This window comes from Bos indicus x Bos taurus, chromosome 11 (genome assembly GCF_003369695.1).
Source record: "Bos indicus x Bos taurus breed Angus x Brahman F1 hybrid chromosome 11, Bos_hybrid_MaternalHap_v2.0, whole genome shotgun sequence".
NCBI classification, from domain to species: domain Eukaryota; kingdom Metazoa; phylum Chordata; class Mammalia; order Artiodactyla; family Bovidae; genus Bos; species Bos indicus x Bos taurus.
Window position 1 is genome coordinate 86,702,352 of NC_040086.1, and position 18,871 is coordinate 86,721,222.

At 45.8% G+C, this 18,871-nt stretch overlaps 1 protein-coding gene across 2 annotated transcripts in view; it reads right to left on the reverse strand.

Moving 5' to 3' along the window:
• GRHL1 (grainyhead like transcription factor 1) overlaps nucleotides 1-18,871 on the reverse strand; it is a 50,969-nt gene that overhangs the window by 19,222 nt on the left and 12,876 nt on the right. For both annotated transcript variants that reach the window (XM_027556101.1, XM_027556100.1), the window contains exon 8: nucleotides 17,899-17,993. In XM_027556101.1, the coding sequence (XP_027411902.1) occupies nucleotides 17,899-17,993 (95 nt within the window). The remainder of the gene's footprint in view (nucleotides 1-17,898; nucleotides 17,994-18,871) is intronic.

The following is an 18,871-nucleotide window of genomic DNA, read 5'->3' on the forward strand; positions in this document are numbered from 1 at the left end:
TCCTGTACACAAGCATGAACATGCTCAGGGCGCACCGCCCGCCCCCGGCCCCCGTACCTGTGAGTCTGGATTCTAACCTCCCCATACCTGGTCCACTGGTGTTTGGGCTCCCAGTCAATGCTTTTATTTTAGAATTTATTTCTGATGCATAAGCACCACATGGTGGGTATTACTGGAACTACAGTTTGTTAAACAGCCTGGCACATTTCGAAGGCCCCAGACCCTTATTCTAGATTCTGGCCAGTCCATGAGGTGACAACCCAGCAGCCCTAACAACTAAACACAGACCTACCACAGTGGTGCACTATTAGTGAGTGAGCCAAAGTCGCTCAGTCGTGTCTGACTCTTTGCAACCCCATGGGCCATATAGTCCCTGGAATTCTCCAGGCCAGAATACTGGAGTGGGTAGCCTTTCCCTTCTCCAGGGGATCTTCCCAACCTAGGAATCGAACGGGGGTATCCCACATTGGAGGCAGATTCTTAACCAACTGAGCTATCAGGGAAGCCCCAAACTAGATAGTAAATACTCAGTAGGCTAGGTCCATTTTCTCCATTTGGCACCTTTTAAAATAGAAACCTTTTATTTTATGCTGGGTCTAGCTGATTAACAATGTTGTGAGTTGCAGATGGACAGTGAAGGGACTGAGCCACACGTATGCATGTGTCCACTCTCCCTCAAGCCCCTTCCCATCCGGTCTGCCACAGAACATCAAGCAGAGTTCCAAGAGCTGTTGGCACTTTTCTTAATACTTGGCACAGTTTCTGATCTAGTACTGCCTTACCTTGCCTATCTTTTTTCTTTCCGTTTACCTAATCTTCAGCATATGAGCAAATGGCTCTAAGTTTTTAAATACATACATCTAGATACACAGGCAAAAGTAGCACATATGAATTTCAGATCTACACAAACTCAAGGCTTTGACTTTATACCTTTTCATATGTTTTTTTTAAAAAAAACATTTCATATACATTCTGTAAGTCCAACTTAAAAAGTTAGTCTATGGAATAGATGAAAGAAGGACAAACAGAATCGCAGACAGAAAGACAACAGTTCATGCAAACAACAGAGCACATACAGTAACCGAACGGTCACATTTTTTATTTTACAACTTGGTAGAAAATCTAAGCTTTTCTCTTATCACTCTAGGCTGCAAGGCTCAATTCCTAACTCAAAAACAGCTGCCTGGGAAAACTGCACTTTACCCTCCACAATTCCAGGAAGTCTTTGCTCCAAAGTGATATTCCCTTTACAAGAGGATTTCACGGTAATCCAACCTAAAACCTAACCTCCCCTGGCTTCCCAGCATCAAGTTTCTATTCAGAGCAGAAGTAAGCAGGCGCCAAATCCCAGGGTCAGTATAAACACGGAGCCTTCAGAGAGACACCACTCTCCCTGCCGTTCACGACCACTTGAGATAACTTTCTTGCATACGCTCTTCTCTTTTAACACCAACTCTTTCCAAACCTGACAGTTTTCTACATGGGATCAGAGACAGTGGACAGCATCCCTAACTCAGCATTAAAAAATGCCACCTTGTCTCGACAGACACGCAGACATACCAGTAAAAGGTGAACCGCATGTGCAGTGTCTGGTCCAGGAACACAAAGTTCAGAGTCAGTGGGCTAAAGGCCCGCAGGAGAAAGACAAGGGCGGCTCGGAAACACGCCGGACAGTCACAGGGACAGCCAGCACTGAGGGGGACACACTGGCCCTGAGGGGGACACACCAGCCCTGAGGGGGACACGCATGCCGTGTCTAAGCCTCAACCAAAGGCTGACAAGGGGGCAAGAGGCCGTACGTGCGTCCTAGCAAGCAGTAATGTGGTCAACAGGAAAGGCTTTGGTCTGAAAATCAAAGCATCCAGTTTCGGTCCCAGCTCCGTCACTAACTGTGCTGTGACGTGGGCCAGGGTCCACTGGTCAAGCGCAGGGTTGTTGAGACCACCCCAGGTGACTTGTAACTGCAGTGCCAGGTTGGTATTTACACTGAAAGACGATGAACCCTACATTCCTACTCTGCAGGTCTAGTAACAACAGTTTTGTGTAGTATGTTGATCAATCAACTTTTACGTATCATACTCTTAAAAGAGCACCATGTAAGGCTGCCACTTAAAGCAATCATACTAACTACTTGTATAAAATTCAGAATCTTGTGCAACAGTGGTTCTCAAAGTGTGGCCAGAATATCAGCCTGCCTGGAAGTGTGAGTGCTGATCACCCTGACTCGCCTGGAAGTCCGGGCCGTCAGCCTGTACCGGAGACCGTGCGGCCGCCCCTGCTGCTCCTGCTCCTACTGGCTCGGGGTGGGTTCTGGGCTTGAGGACAGCTTCAGGTCCTCTCTGGTCATTCTTGTGATTGGCCAAGTCAAAACCACTGCTGTCAAGTAATTACTGTTTACAAACTTACACACTTTGAGCCATAAAAGAGCTCCTTTGGATCCAAAACTCTGAGGTTAGTAAAACAAGTTGCAATGTATGATTTCCTTTCTTTAAGAAGTTCAGACGTGCTTACATGTGTTTATATGCATCCCATCAGGCATTTTTATATTAAAAAAATTTTTTTACAGAGATACAGTCCTATCAAATAATAATATTCATTTAATCAATGGAAAGATAATGATTAAAGCATCTGCTCAACCTTACTATTCAAGAAGGTCATGCAAATCCTCAAGAATTCCTAGTTTAGAAGACAAACAGACCAGAGAAGAGTGTCTGTCAGACTGTACTTCTTAAGTTTATTCCTCGCGTGACGTTTGGTTTTCACAGGGGCTGACAGCGTGGGGATGAGCTGTGTGTCTGGATGGGGGTGTCAGGCTGACTGCTGGTCGTCCCCAAGGAGGACAGAGACCAGCCTTTCTGCTCCTGGGGCTGGGACACAGCACATGCTCGGCACGCAGGTTTTTAACAAGAGAAAGAAAATGTAGAGAGAGGAGTGAATAAACACAACCGAGATGCATGAAGGAGTTCTCAAGTATTCTTCTAAACCAGGAGTGGGCTAACTTTTTCTGCAGAGGGTCTAATAAGAGTTTCGCCTTCATGGGCCAAATGCAACCACCCAGCTCTGCAGTGACGGTGCGAAAGCCGCCACCACAAACAACACGTGAGCAGAGAAGGGTGGTGGTATCTTGAAAAAACTACTCACATGAACAGCCCGCTGGATGGCCAGAGCCTGAGGGGCAGTCTCCAAGCCGCTGGGACGTAACTGACCTTCACATCGCCACGACGTGGGAACAGTGAGGAAGTGTCAGGCCCTTTTTGTGACTCAGCGTTTCCACTTTCCACACAAGTGGCCCCCTGAGAAGGCAGGCGCTGGGGACATCTCACCAGTGTGACCTCTCCCGTGGACCCCCACCTCTATCAACGCAGCCCAGGCTCGCAGAGGGGACTCCACCAAGTCCTGAAGGAGAAGCGCGGTGTCCGGGAATCTTTATTTAGGAAGGTGACAGACTTTTATCAGTGGCACCCATGACAGGGAGACGGCAAATGTACAACACAAGACCCAGCTCTGCCCCGGGTCCCAGGGCGGCAACAAGACGGGGGTGTTCTGTTCCTCACCCGCGTCAACCCAGGGGCTGGTTCTACCTGGCGGCTTGGCCTTGACTTGCCCTTGGACAACAGGCCAAGTCACCCACGTCTGGATAAGAGAACGTTCAGACCATTCTCACTGTGTAGAGAAATACTTTCTATAATGAGATTACAGAAAAACTCCAATATCCGCTAAAGAAGGTGGGAAAGAGATAGAAAGATGAACTATTACACGTCCAATCCCTCCTCTATAAAACACAAGTATGTGTGCATGCACACAGACACACACAGATACACACACACTTTAAAAAGTCTTATGTCTGGAATCTGAGAGTAGGCTGAATAATGCACAATCTTCCTTCTTCAGAATGACATAAAGATCTTTAAGAACTCAAATAATGACGCTTTCTCTATTTTCGTATTTCTTTACCACTGATTTGGAGGAAAAGTTAAATTTTATTCAAATAATTGGAACATAAATCTCAAAAGATGAGGAATCAATGTCCCCATCCAAAATCACTAGAGAAAAAAAAAAACCCTAACCCTCCCCTCCATCACACACACACACACACACACACACACACACACACACACACACAAAACCCTGCTAAACAGGTGGAAGATGCTTGGCAAGATTCCTCTTTCAATGTCCAGCCCATTTTTCTAAGACAGTTCCTCATTACTGGCTGAGAATTCACGAACTTAGAACTTTTCAAAAAATCTAATTTTGTTTTCATGTACTTAGAATTTTTCAAAAGATTTAATCTTGTCCTCAAAACTCAGTTTGAAAATGAAAACAAGAGAATAAAGAATTGCATTATCGAAGAAGTAACTTGTATAGGTTTTTTTTCACTCCAAATGTTGACAAGCACAGAACCAACAAGCAACCAGACCCTGAGCTAGTTTATGATGACTTTCCCAGGAAGCATTACGGCAGCCACGCAAGACAGGTCTCCAGCCAGCTGCCATGCCCATGACCACCCCTCATGGAAAGAAAGAGAGGAGGAAGACAGAGGGAACCAGTGTGCTCAGAAGCAGCTCACGTTCCAGCAGGTGGAGAGAACGTGGCTAAGAACAGATTCTATAAATTCCCAACTTGCCTGCTCTTTAGGGGCTTCGTCATCTATACCACCAACCAAGACATAATTCCAGAAAACTTACTCTCTAGTCTAAAGGGAGTAGTCAGATGTGTGAGCTTAAACAAGTGAATTTCATCTGCAGGGAGAAGTTCTAGAAATATTGTTCATCTACCTAATTCACAGAAAGAAAGCACTAACAAAGTAAGTAGAATTCATAATGTGACAGTTACAAAAATTATAAGCAGTTTAGTCAAAAGCTGAGTGCTGAGACCAATTAACTTAAATATATTATATTAGGTTAATTTTCATAAACAAAAAGGCTGTTTCTTATCAAAAATCTACCACAACAGTCATACTCACTCCCTATTCTTCACATACAAGGAAAGAAACTGAGAGCCAGATAATACAGTTTTAATTTTTTTCCCCACTGATTTAGGTGAAATTTTACACGTTATTGTATGACAATGACCTTGCTGCTACACTGGTGAAAATCATGTCCTCTGACTTTCATAGTATGGTTTTCTCAATGAAAGGAAAGAAAAATTTCAAAATGTGAACCTTTAGATTCACTGAGAACATTCTGAACCACCCTTATGACAGTTTGGATCAAGTTTTCTTAATTAAACTTTTTTTTTAAGGAATAAACTTTTCATTTTAAGGGCTCCAATTTTTACATTATGATAAAGTATCAAAGCAACGCTCCTAAGTGAGAGGTGAGAGTTGAGGAGCCACGTGACATCACCTCGGTGACGGGGACAACTGAAGAGCTTAGAGAAAGAGCCTGAAGGAACGGACCTGAGTTCCCAAGCCCTCCTATGCCAGCTCTAAAAAACAAAACACTATTCGAGTACCGCACCTCCTTCACAAGACTTTTTATACACACTTTGCAGGGGTCCTTATTTTTGTGGCTCAGCTGGTAAAGAAGCTGCCTGCAATACAGGAGACCTGGGTTCGATCCCTGGGTTGGTAAGATACCCTGGAGAAGGGAAAAGCTACCCACTCTAGTATTCTGGCCTGGAGAATTCCACGGACTGTATAGTCCATGGGGTCGAAAAGAGTCGGACACGATTGAGCGACTTTCACTCACCCAATTTATGATAACCTTTATTTCATTCTCTACTGGCATCTCTCTTATGACTAAAGACCTAGTAACAACTGAAAGGACTTCTCTGAGATGCGTTTCCCTAGCCACCCCCAGAGAATCGCAGCTCCATTTTAGTATCTATCACGTGGTAGTTGAGTAGCCTCCCCAGACTCCTGTGGCCTTTTTCAGGCCAAGGGCCTCTGCACCCATCACTGAGGTCAGGGAAAGGAAAGAACAAGAGCACCGAACATGCCACCTCTACCGAATCCCTGGTCACTGCGTCACCCTGTGAGTGCTGCAAGCCAAGGGTCCCCTACTGCTCGACGATCTGAGATGGAGCTGATATAATCTCAATAGAGAGAATGTGCACAGTAAGTCTCATGTGCCTGAATCATCCCAAAACCGTCCTCCCCACCCTGTCCGTGGAAAACCTGTCTTCCGCAGAACCGGCCCCTTGTGCCAAAGAGGCCGGGGACCGCTGCTCTAAGCCCCTTGATGGCAGGGATTATGTGTGATCCATTAAAAAAAATTTTTTTCCCGGTGTTTAGTATATTTTTTGCATTTCTCCTAACTGGTGCTGAATTAAAAACTGTTAATGAGAGACAGAAAAACCATAGGTAGATAAAAAATCCACCTATTAGCTCCAAATCTTAATTTAACAAGTTTCAAATCCTAACAAAACTTTAAATACACATAACAGTGTCCTGCCCCCAGAACAGACAAAAGCACACAACCCAAAAAAAAAAAAAAAAAAGCTAATATAAATTTACATAAATTAACCCACCTTTCTTCCAACCCCTAGGAGAGGACTGTCTAAACAATAAAATGGCCACAAATCAGGAAATGAAAAGAGAGAGCCTGCTTCCTTGACATTAGGCAACCACCAAACACCGGGATCACTACAGAACCTTAATCATTTATTCTTACTCAACGGTGTTCAATCACTCACCTCTGCCTATGTGACAGACTAAATTCCTCGGCAGTCAAAAGCTGCCTGTGATGCAACCCACCTGTCCAGCTGTGTTTCTTACCACCTACAGCATGTTTCTCAAATGTGAATAACACATGCATCCTTTTTGAAAGAGGAAAAAAAAGTTCCTTGCCCCCTAAGAACATATCCAATCCTAGTCTGAGAAATTACTGCTCTATTCAAACAGCTGAATGCATAATGTTTGACCACATAGCACCCCCAGGAACTCACCTGGCCTGTGTCTGGCTCTAACTTAATACCTAAGCACAAACACTAGCGATGAAACCTCCTGGCAGCAGCTGGCCACCAGAGTATATCTGTGAATTTAAAAAGTCTTATCACTGAATTGAAAACGCAAAGAAACTCCAACCCTGATCTCCTTGGTCCATAGACCCCCAAGGGTTTGAGACAGCTTGCTTACAGGGTGACGTCCAAGGTCTTCACTCGGGCACGACGGGGCCTTCAGAGTCTGGACTCACCTCCTCACCCCACCTCTCACTCGTCTTGGGTGTCAGATTTGAGCTCTGTACTCACTCATATCACAGGCTCATTCTGGGCTCTGAACACTTGGCTCATTCTTAACTGTTCTTTAGGACTCACTCAGTTCAGTTCAGTTCAGTTCAGTCGCTCAGTCGTGTCCGACTCTTTGCGACCCCATGAATCACAGCACGCCAGGCCTCCCTGTCCATCACCAACTCCCGGAGTTCACTCAGACTCATGTCCATCGAGTCAGTGATGCCATCCAACCATCTCATCCTCTGTCGTCCTCTTCTCCTCCTGCCCCCAATCCCTCCCAGCATCAGAGTCTTTTCCAATGAGTCAACTCTTCGCATGAGGTGGCCAAAGTACTGGAGTTTCAGCTTTGGCATCATTCCTTCCAAAGAAATCCCAGGGCTGATCTCCTTCAGAATGGACTGGTTGGATCTCCTTGCAGTCCAAGGGACTCTCAAGAGTCTTCTCCAACACCACAGTTCAAAAGCATCAATTCTTCAGCGCTCAGCCTTCTTCACAGTCCAACTCTCACATCCATACATGACCACAGGAAAAACCATAGCCTTGACCAGACGGACCTTTGTTGGTAAAGTATTGTCTCTGCTTTTGAATATGCTATCACAAGCATCGCCTAAGGGAACCTTCTCTCATCTTCCTATTCTAAGGTAACTTCTACTCTTTTGTGTTTACTTCTATGACTGCACATACTAGAGTAGAAACCTTCACTAAATTCTGAATTTCCAGAGAACTGGGCCATGTTCCACGCAGCTTTACACTCCCAAAGCACCCTGGCAGTGCCTGGCCAATAAGAAAAAAAAACATTCACTGAATGGATGACCCCCAGATTCCTAAAGTCCAGCCAAACAAAACTACATGCTGCTATGATATGTGAGTTACATTTGCTGTACTCTGACAATGTACCTGACTCTTTGGCCCTCAAAACAATATCTGAAACTGGCTCTCTTCTGCCCCCAGTGCACAGATGAGACTTTTTCGAGGTTAGGTAACTTGCTGCCCAAGTTCACAGGTTATTCACTTCACATCTTTTTTCCAAGCACATGTGAACACTGAGGTCATCTTTAGAATCCAGGACATCAAGCAGTTTACCATACACACCAGATATAGATAACTGTAAAATGAACAACTGACTACATATACCCCTCAATCTGGAAAAAGATTATGGAGTTTCGAGGCTCACTGACACAGAGAAAGGGACAGATACGGAAAGTTCTAGGGCAGAGGTAAACCCACAGAGTGAGCCATGAGGTGACTGTCTACTGTACTGATTTACTTTTACACTTTAAAGTATTATGTACAGTGACATCTTTCCTTCACAGCAACTGCAGGTACCTAACAGTGGGATGTGATAATTAGGCATGTTATCCCTTCACATGTAGCTTCATATCATACTGACAGTGTGGTAATGTCTACGACTTTCTTACAAGATTCGAGCATCGTAGCAGCTAAGTCCTGGTGCTGTTTCCCATGCTACAATACACCAGAGTACCTCTGCAGACTGAGCTCCTGCAGGTGCCTCTGAAATTCACAGGAGCTACTCTGGGGGCAGGAATAAGGGAGAAGAAAGGTCCCATCAGACGGCCTTTGCAAAAACACTCCGCAGCCGCCATCTCTCAAAGCACAGAGCCGGTGCCGTCTCTTCTATAAAGCCTTCGCCTCCCTTAGCTGAAGGGACCCCCTTAACCTGGAAACCCTGGGAGCACTCTTTAAACCTCACTTATGACCTGTACATCACATAGAAAGTGTCCCCTCTTTTGAGGACAGGCTTTCTGCTTGTACTGCTTTTCACTCCCTCAGAGTGATCCTAGAGAGAAAAGCACAATGAATAATGTGCTGAATGAATGGAACATACCGTCCACACAGTAGCAACAGATTAACTGCCTTGCATAGAATTTCCTGGAAGGCTATTAGGAATGAGTTAAAGGGATCGATAATGACAGAAACAATTTGTCAAGGGAGAATAGTGCTTTCATCTTTGAAATAAGACTGTACACGACAAGAATTTTGGAAAAGCATCAGCCTGCACGGCTGAGAGCATGCCTGATCAGAATTCCATGTGGGTCACTGTGAATTAAGTGCACATTCAGACAGTTCGATGGAGTTCTAACTGCCTGGTAAATAAACACAAGAAAAGAAAAGCGATCTAATAGAAGAAGGAAAAGAAAAAAAGAAAAATGGGCTGATTTAACTATGGAAGATGCTTCAGAAAGCTGATAACCATAAAATGTTTTATATCCCAAGAATGCACTTCTCCTTGTTGCGCTCCCCAGAAACGTCTACCTTGAACGTGAGCATCAGCTGGCTCAGAAGCTGGCTACTCAGCACCTTAACGCAAGAGAGACACAGAGTCCAGTTGTGGCTCAGGCTCTGAAGAGTCAGGCACACGGGACACAGATGACAAAGCCAGAGCCAGGACCCATGCCTTCTGCACACATCTGTGCTCTTGAAATCACAGTGATACAATGAACACAGAAAGCCCGAAGAAGTTCCCGATGGAAAAACTGTGTGTTGCAGCAGGAAACAGGGGAAAGAGTGACCCTCAAGGGGCTGCAAGCAGAAGGTTCTTCTTTGATCAGGAGGCATGAAATCAAGGGTTCCTATATTCCAAATCAAACAGGGCTTCTACGCCCAATTTCTAGGTGATTTCCTGTACTCAGAGACTTAGTTGTGCCTCGGCCCCGTTAGGCAGTGGCAGCCCTCGTGGGTATTGTCCCAGCTGCCTCTGGGAGTCATTACTGCTTTAACTCATTCTAGTATTAAATTCAACTCATTCTAGTATTAAATTCAACTTAGTCAAAGAGATCATATTCATAATCTCATTCCTGGGATGTAACTGGTCTGTTAAGTTGAAAGTAGGAATCCTAGAACAAGCTTTCATTTAACTCCTTTCCATATCAGTCCAAAAAAAAAATCACTTGAAAATATTTCTAAGTCGCTTTTCTTAGTTAGAAACCTCCTGACAAATTAAATTACAATGTGAGATCAACAGTACAGGTTTATTCTTACCCCAAATCTAATACCACTACTTCAAGATAACAAATTCCCCATTTTTCCAATATGCGTATAGGGAAGTTACGCCAGCCGAAACCAATGGAGTAAGAAACAGTTTAAAGGAAGGAATCAAGGTCCAAGTCTAATCAGACAGGAACATCTATTGAGTATTCTACAGCAGACACTTAATCTTCAACATTCCCTCTCCCACAACTGTGGGGGGGGAGACCCAAACCAAACAAACTCTGATTATCTTAGTTCTGCAGGAGCCTAGCTGCTCCCCTGCTTACTCCCGATGCACAGGCCTAATTAATTAATTACACCCCAGAAGGTATCAGAGGCTGAGTCAGAGGCGGAGACGCAGAGTCCAGCTCCACCACTGATTCATCGGCTAATCCCAGGAAAGTCACACCTCCCCACTCTTCTGATGACATGCGGGGAGTAAAAAGTCCCACTACAGAATTAACATCGGCATGAAACAAGAGCCTTCAAACATGCGACCAGTGTGTGAGTGTGTTCCTTCTTAGACGATCAGAGGGCCATCAGGAGAGGACAGAAAGAACAGGAAGGCTGGGTGGCAAGGGGAGGGGTGTGGAGAGAGCAAAGCACTGACTTGCAATCTTCTGCCAGCGACGTGGGGCGTCTCCCCAAAGACAACATAAGGGTCTAGTCATCGCCCCAACTGCGGCCACAGCGCTGCCTTCCCACGCCGCCCACACGTCAGCTTTGGTCTCTGCAATAGATTGCAGAGAGCCGGGAGAAGTCCCAAAGACAAAGAAAGAGAAGGAGAGAGAAAAACTTCCTGGAGGCACCGTCTTCCCTCTGTCACGTCCTACAAGCAGGGCCTGGTGAACCTAAGGACACTTGGCAGATACAGAGGCTTGGCTCCTGTTGTCCCAAATAAACAGAATGGTTGTTTGAAATGCGAAGATCTGGATGCAGGTGTGAAGCAAGGTAAACACGGACACACCAGCATCTCTAGTACAGAGTATAGGACCGGGAGCAGATGGTCACAAGGGCAGGCTTGGCCAGCAAACTGACTTCCAGTCAAAATTTCAAATTAGACACTGGAACTTTTTTTTAAAAAAAGCGAAAGAAAAAGTGCCTAACTGGGTAATTAATATAGAGTCCACTTATTTTTACTACCAGATTTGGAGTCTCACATGAAGAAGACCTGCCTTGTTAAAAAAAAAAAAAAAAAAAGAAAGAAAATCTTAACTCCCAAGTCCTACACTGTCCCCAGATCTCTATTCCAGGTAAATTCAGTTATGACTAATAACGTCCGGGCAGAGTCAACCCTCTCTGGCTGAAATGACAGACTCAGAAAACCACTCAAGATGGAATTTCCAGGAAGGACCCAGGAGCAGGCGGGTTAAGGTGACAAAGCGTCAGAGAATAAAGCTTGAGAGACGAGCTCACTAGACCGCGGCAGGGCGGAGGGAGGGGGAAACTCTGACCCGCCCTGCTCCAGAGAGACTGAAAAACAAGTTCAAGTGACAGCACTTTTCATAGTGGCTGACATAGTGCCTCAAACCCGTTTCACAAGATGCAGGCTTCACTACCAAACCGAGGCTTTCTTCAGCTGCCAAGTGTCTCCCTCGTCCAACCAAAACCATCACGGCCTGGCCTCGCCCGCAGGCGTGTGCAGCGATGAACGTGCGCTTTTGCGACCTGCAGGTTCGGGAGGCCCACCGGGAATTGGCGCATTCAGTCTCACCACGGGGCCGACCTCCTGCCCAGACACTAGGGTAACACGTGAAATGTTTCCAGCCCAAGCACAACAACCCTCGCTCTAAAAACAGAAACCTCCCTCGTAGTCAGACCCAGGGCGGTCTCTTCAGGGTCAGCTTTCCAACTGCAAAGTCAAGAATTCATCCCGTATCAGCTAATGAAAGGCATACCCCACACATTTCCATTCCAGAAAAATTTCTCATCACTTTCAGTTCTGATCAAACCACAGCTCAAAGACTATTCATTCCCTGTAGAGGAGAGTGACTTTCTGGCACCAACATTTTTTACCTTTCACTTTAATAAACACATACTTTCCAACTGCATGGAGTAGAAAGAGGGTCAGCTCAGAAGCTCCCGGGTTCCCTTGAGTTCTCTAGGGTCTAAGGACAGGACGCTTGGAGAGTCCAGCCCGCGTTTGGCTGGACTCTGAAAGTCTCGTACGTTCATTTTAAAAGTAACAATGCTTCCTGGCTTCCTCCAGTATTTAGGCCAGGGAAGATACACTTTTGTTTGAAATTTCACGCCTACACTTAATTGCAATCGCAAGTAAGATGTCTGACTCACCTCTCCCGCCTCCCTCCCATTCACACTGGAAATTTAAAGTTGAGAAACAAACCAAACCTGCCCCATGCTTAATGCAACCAGGGTGGCAACACCTTCTTTTACTGGAGTGCTTGCTGGGTGCTTCACCAGGATGGAATCCCTCTAAATGCAAGCAGTAGGCTCAGTCCAAACAAACTAAAGACTATTCTCATGATGAATTCCAAATATTATGCTTAGATGAAACAACAAACTGTTATTATACTCATAAACCTGCATCTCACAAGCACACACAGAAAGCCTTAAGTTCAAGTCACCAGCACGGGTCCACCCCTCTGTCATCCTGCGGCAGGAATGATGTAGCCCTCTGCTGAGACAGGGAACAAAGGGAAAGACCGCCATGCTCCAGCCCAACCCAGGCTCTCAGTGCTCCTGGTGGGCTCTGTGTTCTACTCCAATCCTCTTTACTTTGTAACATGAGCCTCTCGGTGACACAGAACACATTTGGCTCAGAAGGACAACCCGGCAGAAGGCCTTGGCGTTTCTCCTGAGAGCTGGCACGTTAGAATTCAAAGCACACAGCGCTCTCTCTCCCACGAGGGAGAGGATGCTCTGATCTGGTCCTGTCTCTTCTCTGCGGGCCCTGGCCCTGCCCTGAAGGTGAACCAGGCAAGGGAACTGAACCAGGAAGAGACAAATGGCGTGTTGAAACGGGCTCTGACCACCCCCTCCCAGAGATGAGATCCTGCCACGAGGAGAGGAAGGCGCAGCTCCATCCACCGCAAGAGCCTTCCTCCCACCTGACCCCAAGTGCCTCCTCCTGCGGGTCCGATGAAGACATCAGGAAGCACGGCCCACAGGATGGACTCTTCCGAGTCTTCAGGTGGTTTTAAGCCACGAAGGCAGAATCCAGACTCCACACCTACTCCTCCTCTGACGGTGCTCACTCCATTAGGAGCTGAGCGCATGTCTGACGGCAAACTTCACTGTTAGTGTTTAGAAGACGAAATTGTGTGATTGGCAGCAGCACCCAACCCACCTGGCAGTAAGGATTTAGAAGTCACCTCTAGAAAAAAACATGTGACATATTCCACCTCCCTGGAGTTTCATCACATCTTTAAAAGGTATGCTCCATACTCAGGAGCTCAGAGCATGTACAGACGATCAAAGCGACCCTGAGCTCTGTTTGCAGCGGCCCCTGCTTTCCTTCCCACCTCCTACACTGTCCAGTTAACTATAACCAAGTATGTCCTGTCCCACTAGCACAACCCCTTCCTGCGAGCGGGGCTCTGCTGGATGCCAGGCTCCCTCAGAACTGGCTGTCCAGTGTCTTGATTCCATAAGGATTTTGGTTTCCAGGAGGATTTTCGGTTTATAATTTCCACTCCTCTGGAGGCAGACACCACTCATCCAACAATCAGTATAAACTGTTCCCTTGTAGCAAAAGTGCTCTACTTGCCAAGGCAATCTGCATTAGTGAACCCACAATGCCTTGCTATTAGTAATTAGGGCTGACACTTCTAGATGTCTCCCCCTGGCAGGATCACTTTCTGTCCATTTCAAGGTGGAGATGCCTGCCTCCTTGGGTGATCTCACCTGGATGACAAGCAGCAAACGTCTTCCCACCTGGAGGACTGAGCGCCTTTTCCTGAGTACTGGGCAGGTGGTACTGCCCGCTAGGTGCCAACACAGGGAAAGCCCCTCAGCATGGTGCCGGGCCTAAAACTGACGTTCAGACAAGTTAATTCTCTCCCCCTAACTTCTTTTTTCCTCTATTTATTTTAGATCTTCAGGCTTTGAGAGGCCCTTACTTCATATCACTATCCAAATCTCAATGCTCTTGTAAACTCTTAGATCTATAGTCCAAGCAAAAAATTAAACCTTGTTCCAGGACGTGAAGGCTATCCAGAACGACTCACTTGACTGGAAACACGGAAACTGGTGCAGAACAGACAACCCCAGCCAATAAGTTATCTGTGTCTCCAAAGTTCATTGGTGAAGTTTCATTTCCTTAGAAACATGATGCTATATTTAGGATCTCAGGCCACAAAAGCCCATTTAACCCACAATACACCTGAACTACAACACCAGTGTTTTCAGCCAGGACAGAGCACTGGGCCATGGGCACAGCAGGTAGCTGGATATTTGGAGGATAAAGTTACGAATTCTTGCAACTGGGGGCAAGGGGCACAGCTGGCTTTGGGTGAAATCTTTACAGAGCCCAAGTCTGTGTTTATCTTCCTCCCACCTTCCTTTACATCTCCCCCTGACCCCTGCAACAATCTCCTAATCCTCCAGGGACCAGAGTCCTCCTACCTGACAAATTCTAAACTCCACCAGAGCACCCTGTTTTAATGTTTTGCAGGGAACCGCTTCTCCCTACCAGAATCACCTCAAGCATATGATCTCAGTCATAAATCAGGAAGGAAGAAATCTGATGAAGTCATTTCCCAATGAAGTGTGAATGCCAGACGAACTTTAATTTGTCTGGGTACTCCTGACTCTTGAGAAGATGCATGGCTACCCAAACAGACCTAATTTTGTGTGGAGTACAGAAAAATGAACGAACTGGGTCTAGACATGGGAGAGCCCAGGGCTGCCACGGGGGCTTGTTTCTAAGACATTTCTGCTTTTCCAAGCAACTTCCTTTTCCCCTGATGCTTTGAAGTCTAATAAACTTTTTTTTAAATGTAAGTTTCATAATTTCTTTGCATTTCCATGGTAATAGCAAGTACATGCTTATGCTGGTAAATGGAGTATAGACAGGAACTGGAGAAGATGAGTCTAACTTAGACAGGGCTTTCCCCAAACTAGAACCTAAGTCAAGGTGCTCAAGATTAAACCGGATGAGTCCGAAAAACAATCACCCCTGAAGAGCAGTGCAATCTACAGAGAAGACGCTCGTGTTGACCCTGGGCTAGAACTCTGGTCTTACTTCTCCTGGTGTGGCAAAAAGGATATATGTTAGGTATCTTTTATTTTTTTTAAGTGGGGGAAGAAAGGAATGCCACATGTCTCTAAGAAACCCTATGTTTGTGGCGGAGAATGAACTGGAATTAAGAATCAACAAACGCATCCTAAATCAGACAAGAAAGTGGGATGATTTCAGAAACTGAAATTCAAAAAAAGCCACCTGTACAGCATTCTGCGTGTCCATCTGTTCACACTAGTTACCCTGGGGCATCCATTACTGTAAGTGTAAAGACAGAAAACATCAACTTGGCCAGGGGAAGCAAAACATCTACGGACTCCATTCCAACAAACGCTTGAAACTGATGCCCGATACCGCTTCAAAAGGCAGCAGCCTCATTAAGAAACGACACCAGCACCATCCAGGAGCTGGCAAAGGCTGAAAAAAAATCAAGTCCGCGTGGGGGTCTGGAAGGGGAAATGAAACTGAATTTACCTACATCAATTAACAACGCTATTAAGACTACTTAGGGACACGCCTCCGACACTATTTCTCTTTAATGCAAACATGCTGAAGGCCTTCAGAATGAAACCAGCCATGATCCCCGCCCGTCAGCTGGGCTTTCATTACTCCCACCCTGAAGAGTGACACATGGAACAAACAAGCCGCCCTGCCCACACGCAAGGCCTTTCCATCACGGTCTCCACGCACCCGACAAGCGCCTGTTGAGTCCTGATGACACCCCAACAGAGCTGGCCACCGTGAGGTTTTCATTCTCCACGGGGAACAGGGGGGAAACTGAGCCGGTGAATCAAGGGACCAACCCGAGATCACAGATAAGTCAGAAAAGTGAGTTCAGGACTTAGGGGTGCTTGATCAGCTCCTCCACAATTTCCCCACAGCCCCTCATGGTGATCAGGACAGACTTGCCTGGTTCAAGGACAGAAGCGCCCAGGGGCAGGTGGGCAGGGACACAGGGCCCACTCTTCTTACAGGCTGCTTGCACAGCGAGCCCTATTTAAGGCATTTCATTTCAGAATAACTGCAACAACAACTATACAAAGTGGAAAGTTCACTTTTCCTTCTACTAGCTTCTCTGCGGTGTTTGTTCCAAACTCTGGGATAAGCAGCCTGCAGACTTTTGCATAGGCTGGAGATGGTCAGCAGGAAAACCTTGGGGCAACTACAAGAACTTAAGCTTCCTAACAGACTGGGGGACCCCACTGACTATACCTTGCACTCTTAAAGATGCACTTTTGCTTTAGACAATAAGAAAGGAAAGCAATTATAGTACAAACTTAAAACTGTTCTCAAGAATCCAGTCAGAGAATTTTTTACAAGCAATCAGGCAGGAAAAATTAAACTCTACGATATTTAGCACTTAATATAGTGTCTTACTCTGCAACTGCTAAAATTCTTGTTGAATAAATAAAAGAGAAGTTGAGAAAGGACAGGAAGGTGAGGATAACTTCAAACATGGACCTTGATAGAGAAAAGTATTCCTACTACTGCCACAAATATTAAGATCAATCTTACTTTAACAACTGCCCCATATTCATATGTTTCTACTGTGTTACCTGAGCTCCCAAACTTTAATGCAACGAAGAGAAATAGTGGAACGCTGTTCAGTTCAGTTGCTCAGTTGCATCCAACACTTTGCAACCCCATGGACTGCAGCACATTAGGCTTCCCTGTCCATCACCATCTCCCAAAGCTTGCTCAAACTCACGTCCATCGAGTTTGTGATGCCATCCAACCATCTCATCCTCTGTCGTCCCCTTCTCCTCCTGCCTTCAATCTTTCCCAATGTCAGGGTCTTTTCCAATGAGTACTAGTATTTTATACTAAAAGAAAAGAAGGCTGTGGGAAGGGCAGGAATGACTTTAAAATATACTTAGTTTTTCTTAAAAGGTACTAAAACTTCCAAATGACCATCTGAATTGGAGGCAGTTCTTCACTTGTCAAAGCCCAAGAAAGAAGAACCGTAAGTAACAGTTGCCTTCGCAAGGCATCAACATGAGACGGAACCTTCTGATGACAACCTGTAGGTCCCCCAGCTTCATGGTCCTGTTCCGACAACCCTTAGAACATGCCTGGAGGAGGGAGCAGAAATGGATTAACTCCACTTCACAAAGGAGAAAGCAATGCCCAGACTGAGGAGTCCAAACTGAGGCTGGATGGTGGCTGCCGGCCCCATCAGGGCCCTGCTACCCGGGACACAGAGTGTCCACCAAGACTGTATTTTGGGGAGGAAGAAAGAACAGAAAAGGGGAGAGGGACATCTGGGAAGATGCTGTGCTTCCAGAAAATGTGCACGAATGAAAAGGGAGAAAGTGAGACCCAGCTGGCTAAGGAACAGGACGCAGGGACAGGCCAAGGAGGGGGGCTGTCCTGCTCCGCGCCCCTCAGGACCACGGCTGTGACCTGCCTTCCTAGCCCTGCCTGTTCTCCCTCCTCCGTAGTGAAGGAGTGAAAACAACAAAAACTGCGCCAAAAAAAAAACAAACAGCTGTCAAATCACTAAGCCCCTCCCGCTCCTCCAAGAGCTGGTCACCTACCTTTGCTTCATCGTTAATGTCCCAAGTGAAAGAAATGGCATTATAAGCGATCTCCTCAATGTTGCTGATGGTGTTGAAGCTTTCTTTGTAGTCAGCTGGGTGAGGGATGAGAGACAGAAGTCATGATTTCCAGTTTCCAACGTGAGATTATAGAGTTCACTGTAAGGTTCAGCTTTTCATATAATCATTGCTGGATAATTTAAATTAATATTTTTGGGGTTGAAAGAAGTTCAAAGAAGGTAGAAAAAGAATAACAGAATCTTTTTCACAGAGGTAAACTTAGATGTATTTAATTTTATCCTGTTATGTCAAAATTAGGACATTTAGGTCTAAAAAGTTTAAATATCTGTCCCAAGGCCACAGAACTAGTCCAGAGAATCAAGACTGGAACTCGATTCTTTTTATACTTCTGAAAGAGAACATGAATACTACCAAAGGCAAAGAAAAGAAGTAACTCAAAGATTAAGAGCTGTTCTGTGACCTAGACAGTGCTTTCACATGAAGGTCACACTCACGTCAAGAACAGGGTTTTCACTAAGCTACTTGACAAAATACGGCGTGCATGGGTCTGCTGCTGCATGCGAGTGATGATGAACCTTTGGGTGTATTTACAGACAGAAGAGACTTGCAATGCAGTTCAGCATGCAACAGGAAGACTAGTTGTGTTACTGCACAACAGCAGTATTTTCTTTTACTTGTTGATTCTTTTCCTCCACCTTACAATTATCTCCAAAAAATTCAGAATGACTTAAAGAAGACATCATCCCTCAAAACACATCTGTAGGCTGGAAAGCAAGACGCTCTTCCGTGAGCCAGGCTCCGCAGCTCTGGGCCCCAGTGTCACATGGAAGCCTCTGCATGGGGCACCTGTCCTCATGAAGGAAGTAACGTTAAGAGCACCGATTCCAGGAGGCCAAGGACAGAGTTTGGAACGGAGCAGTGGCTGGCAGAAAAATTCAAATGTGTTCGGCAG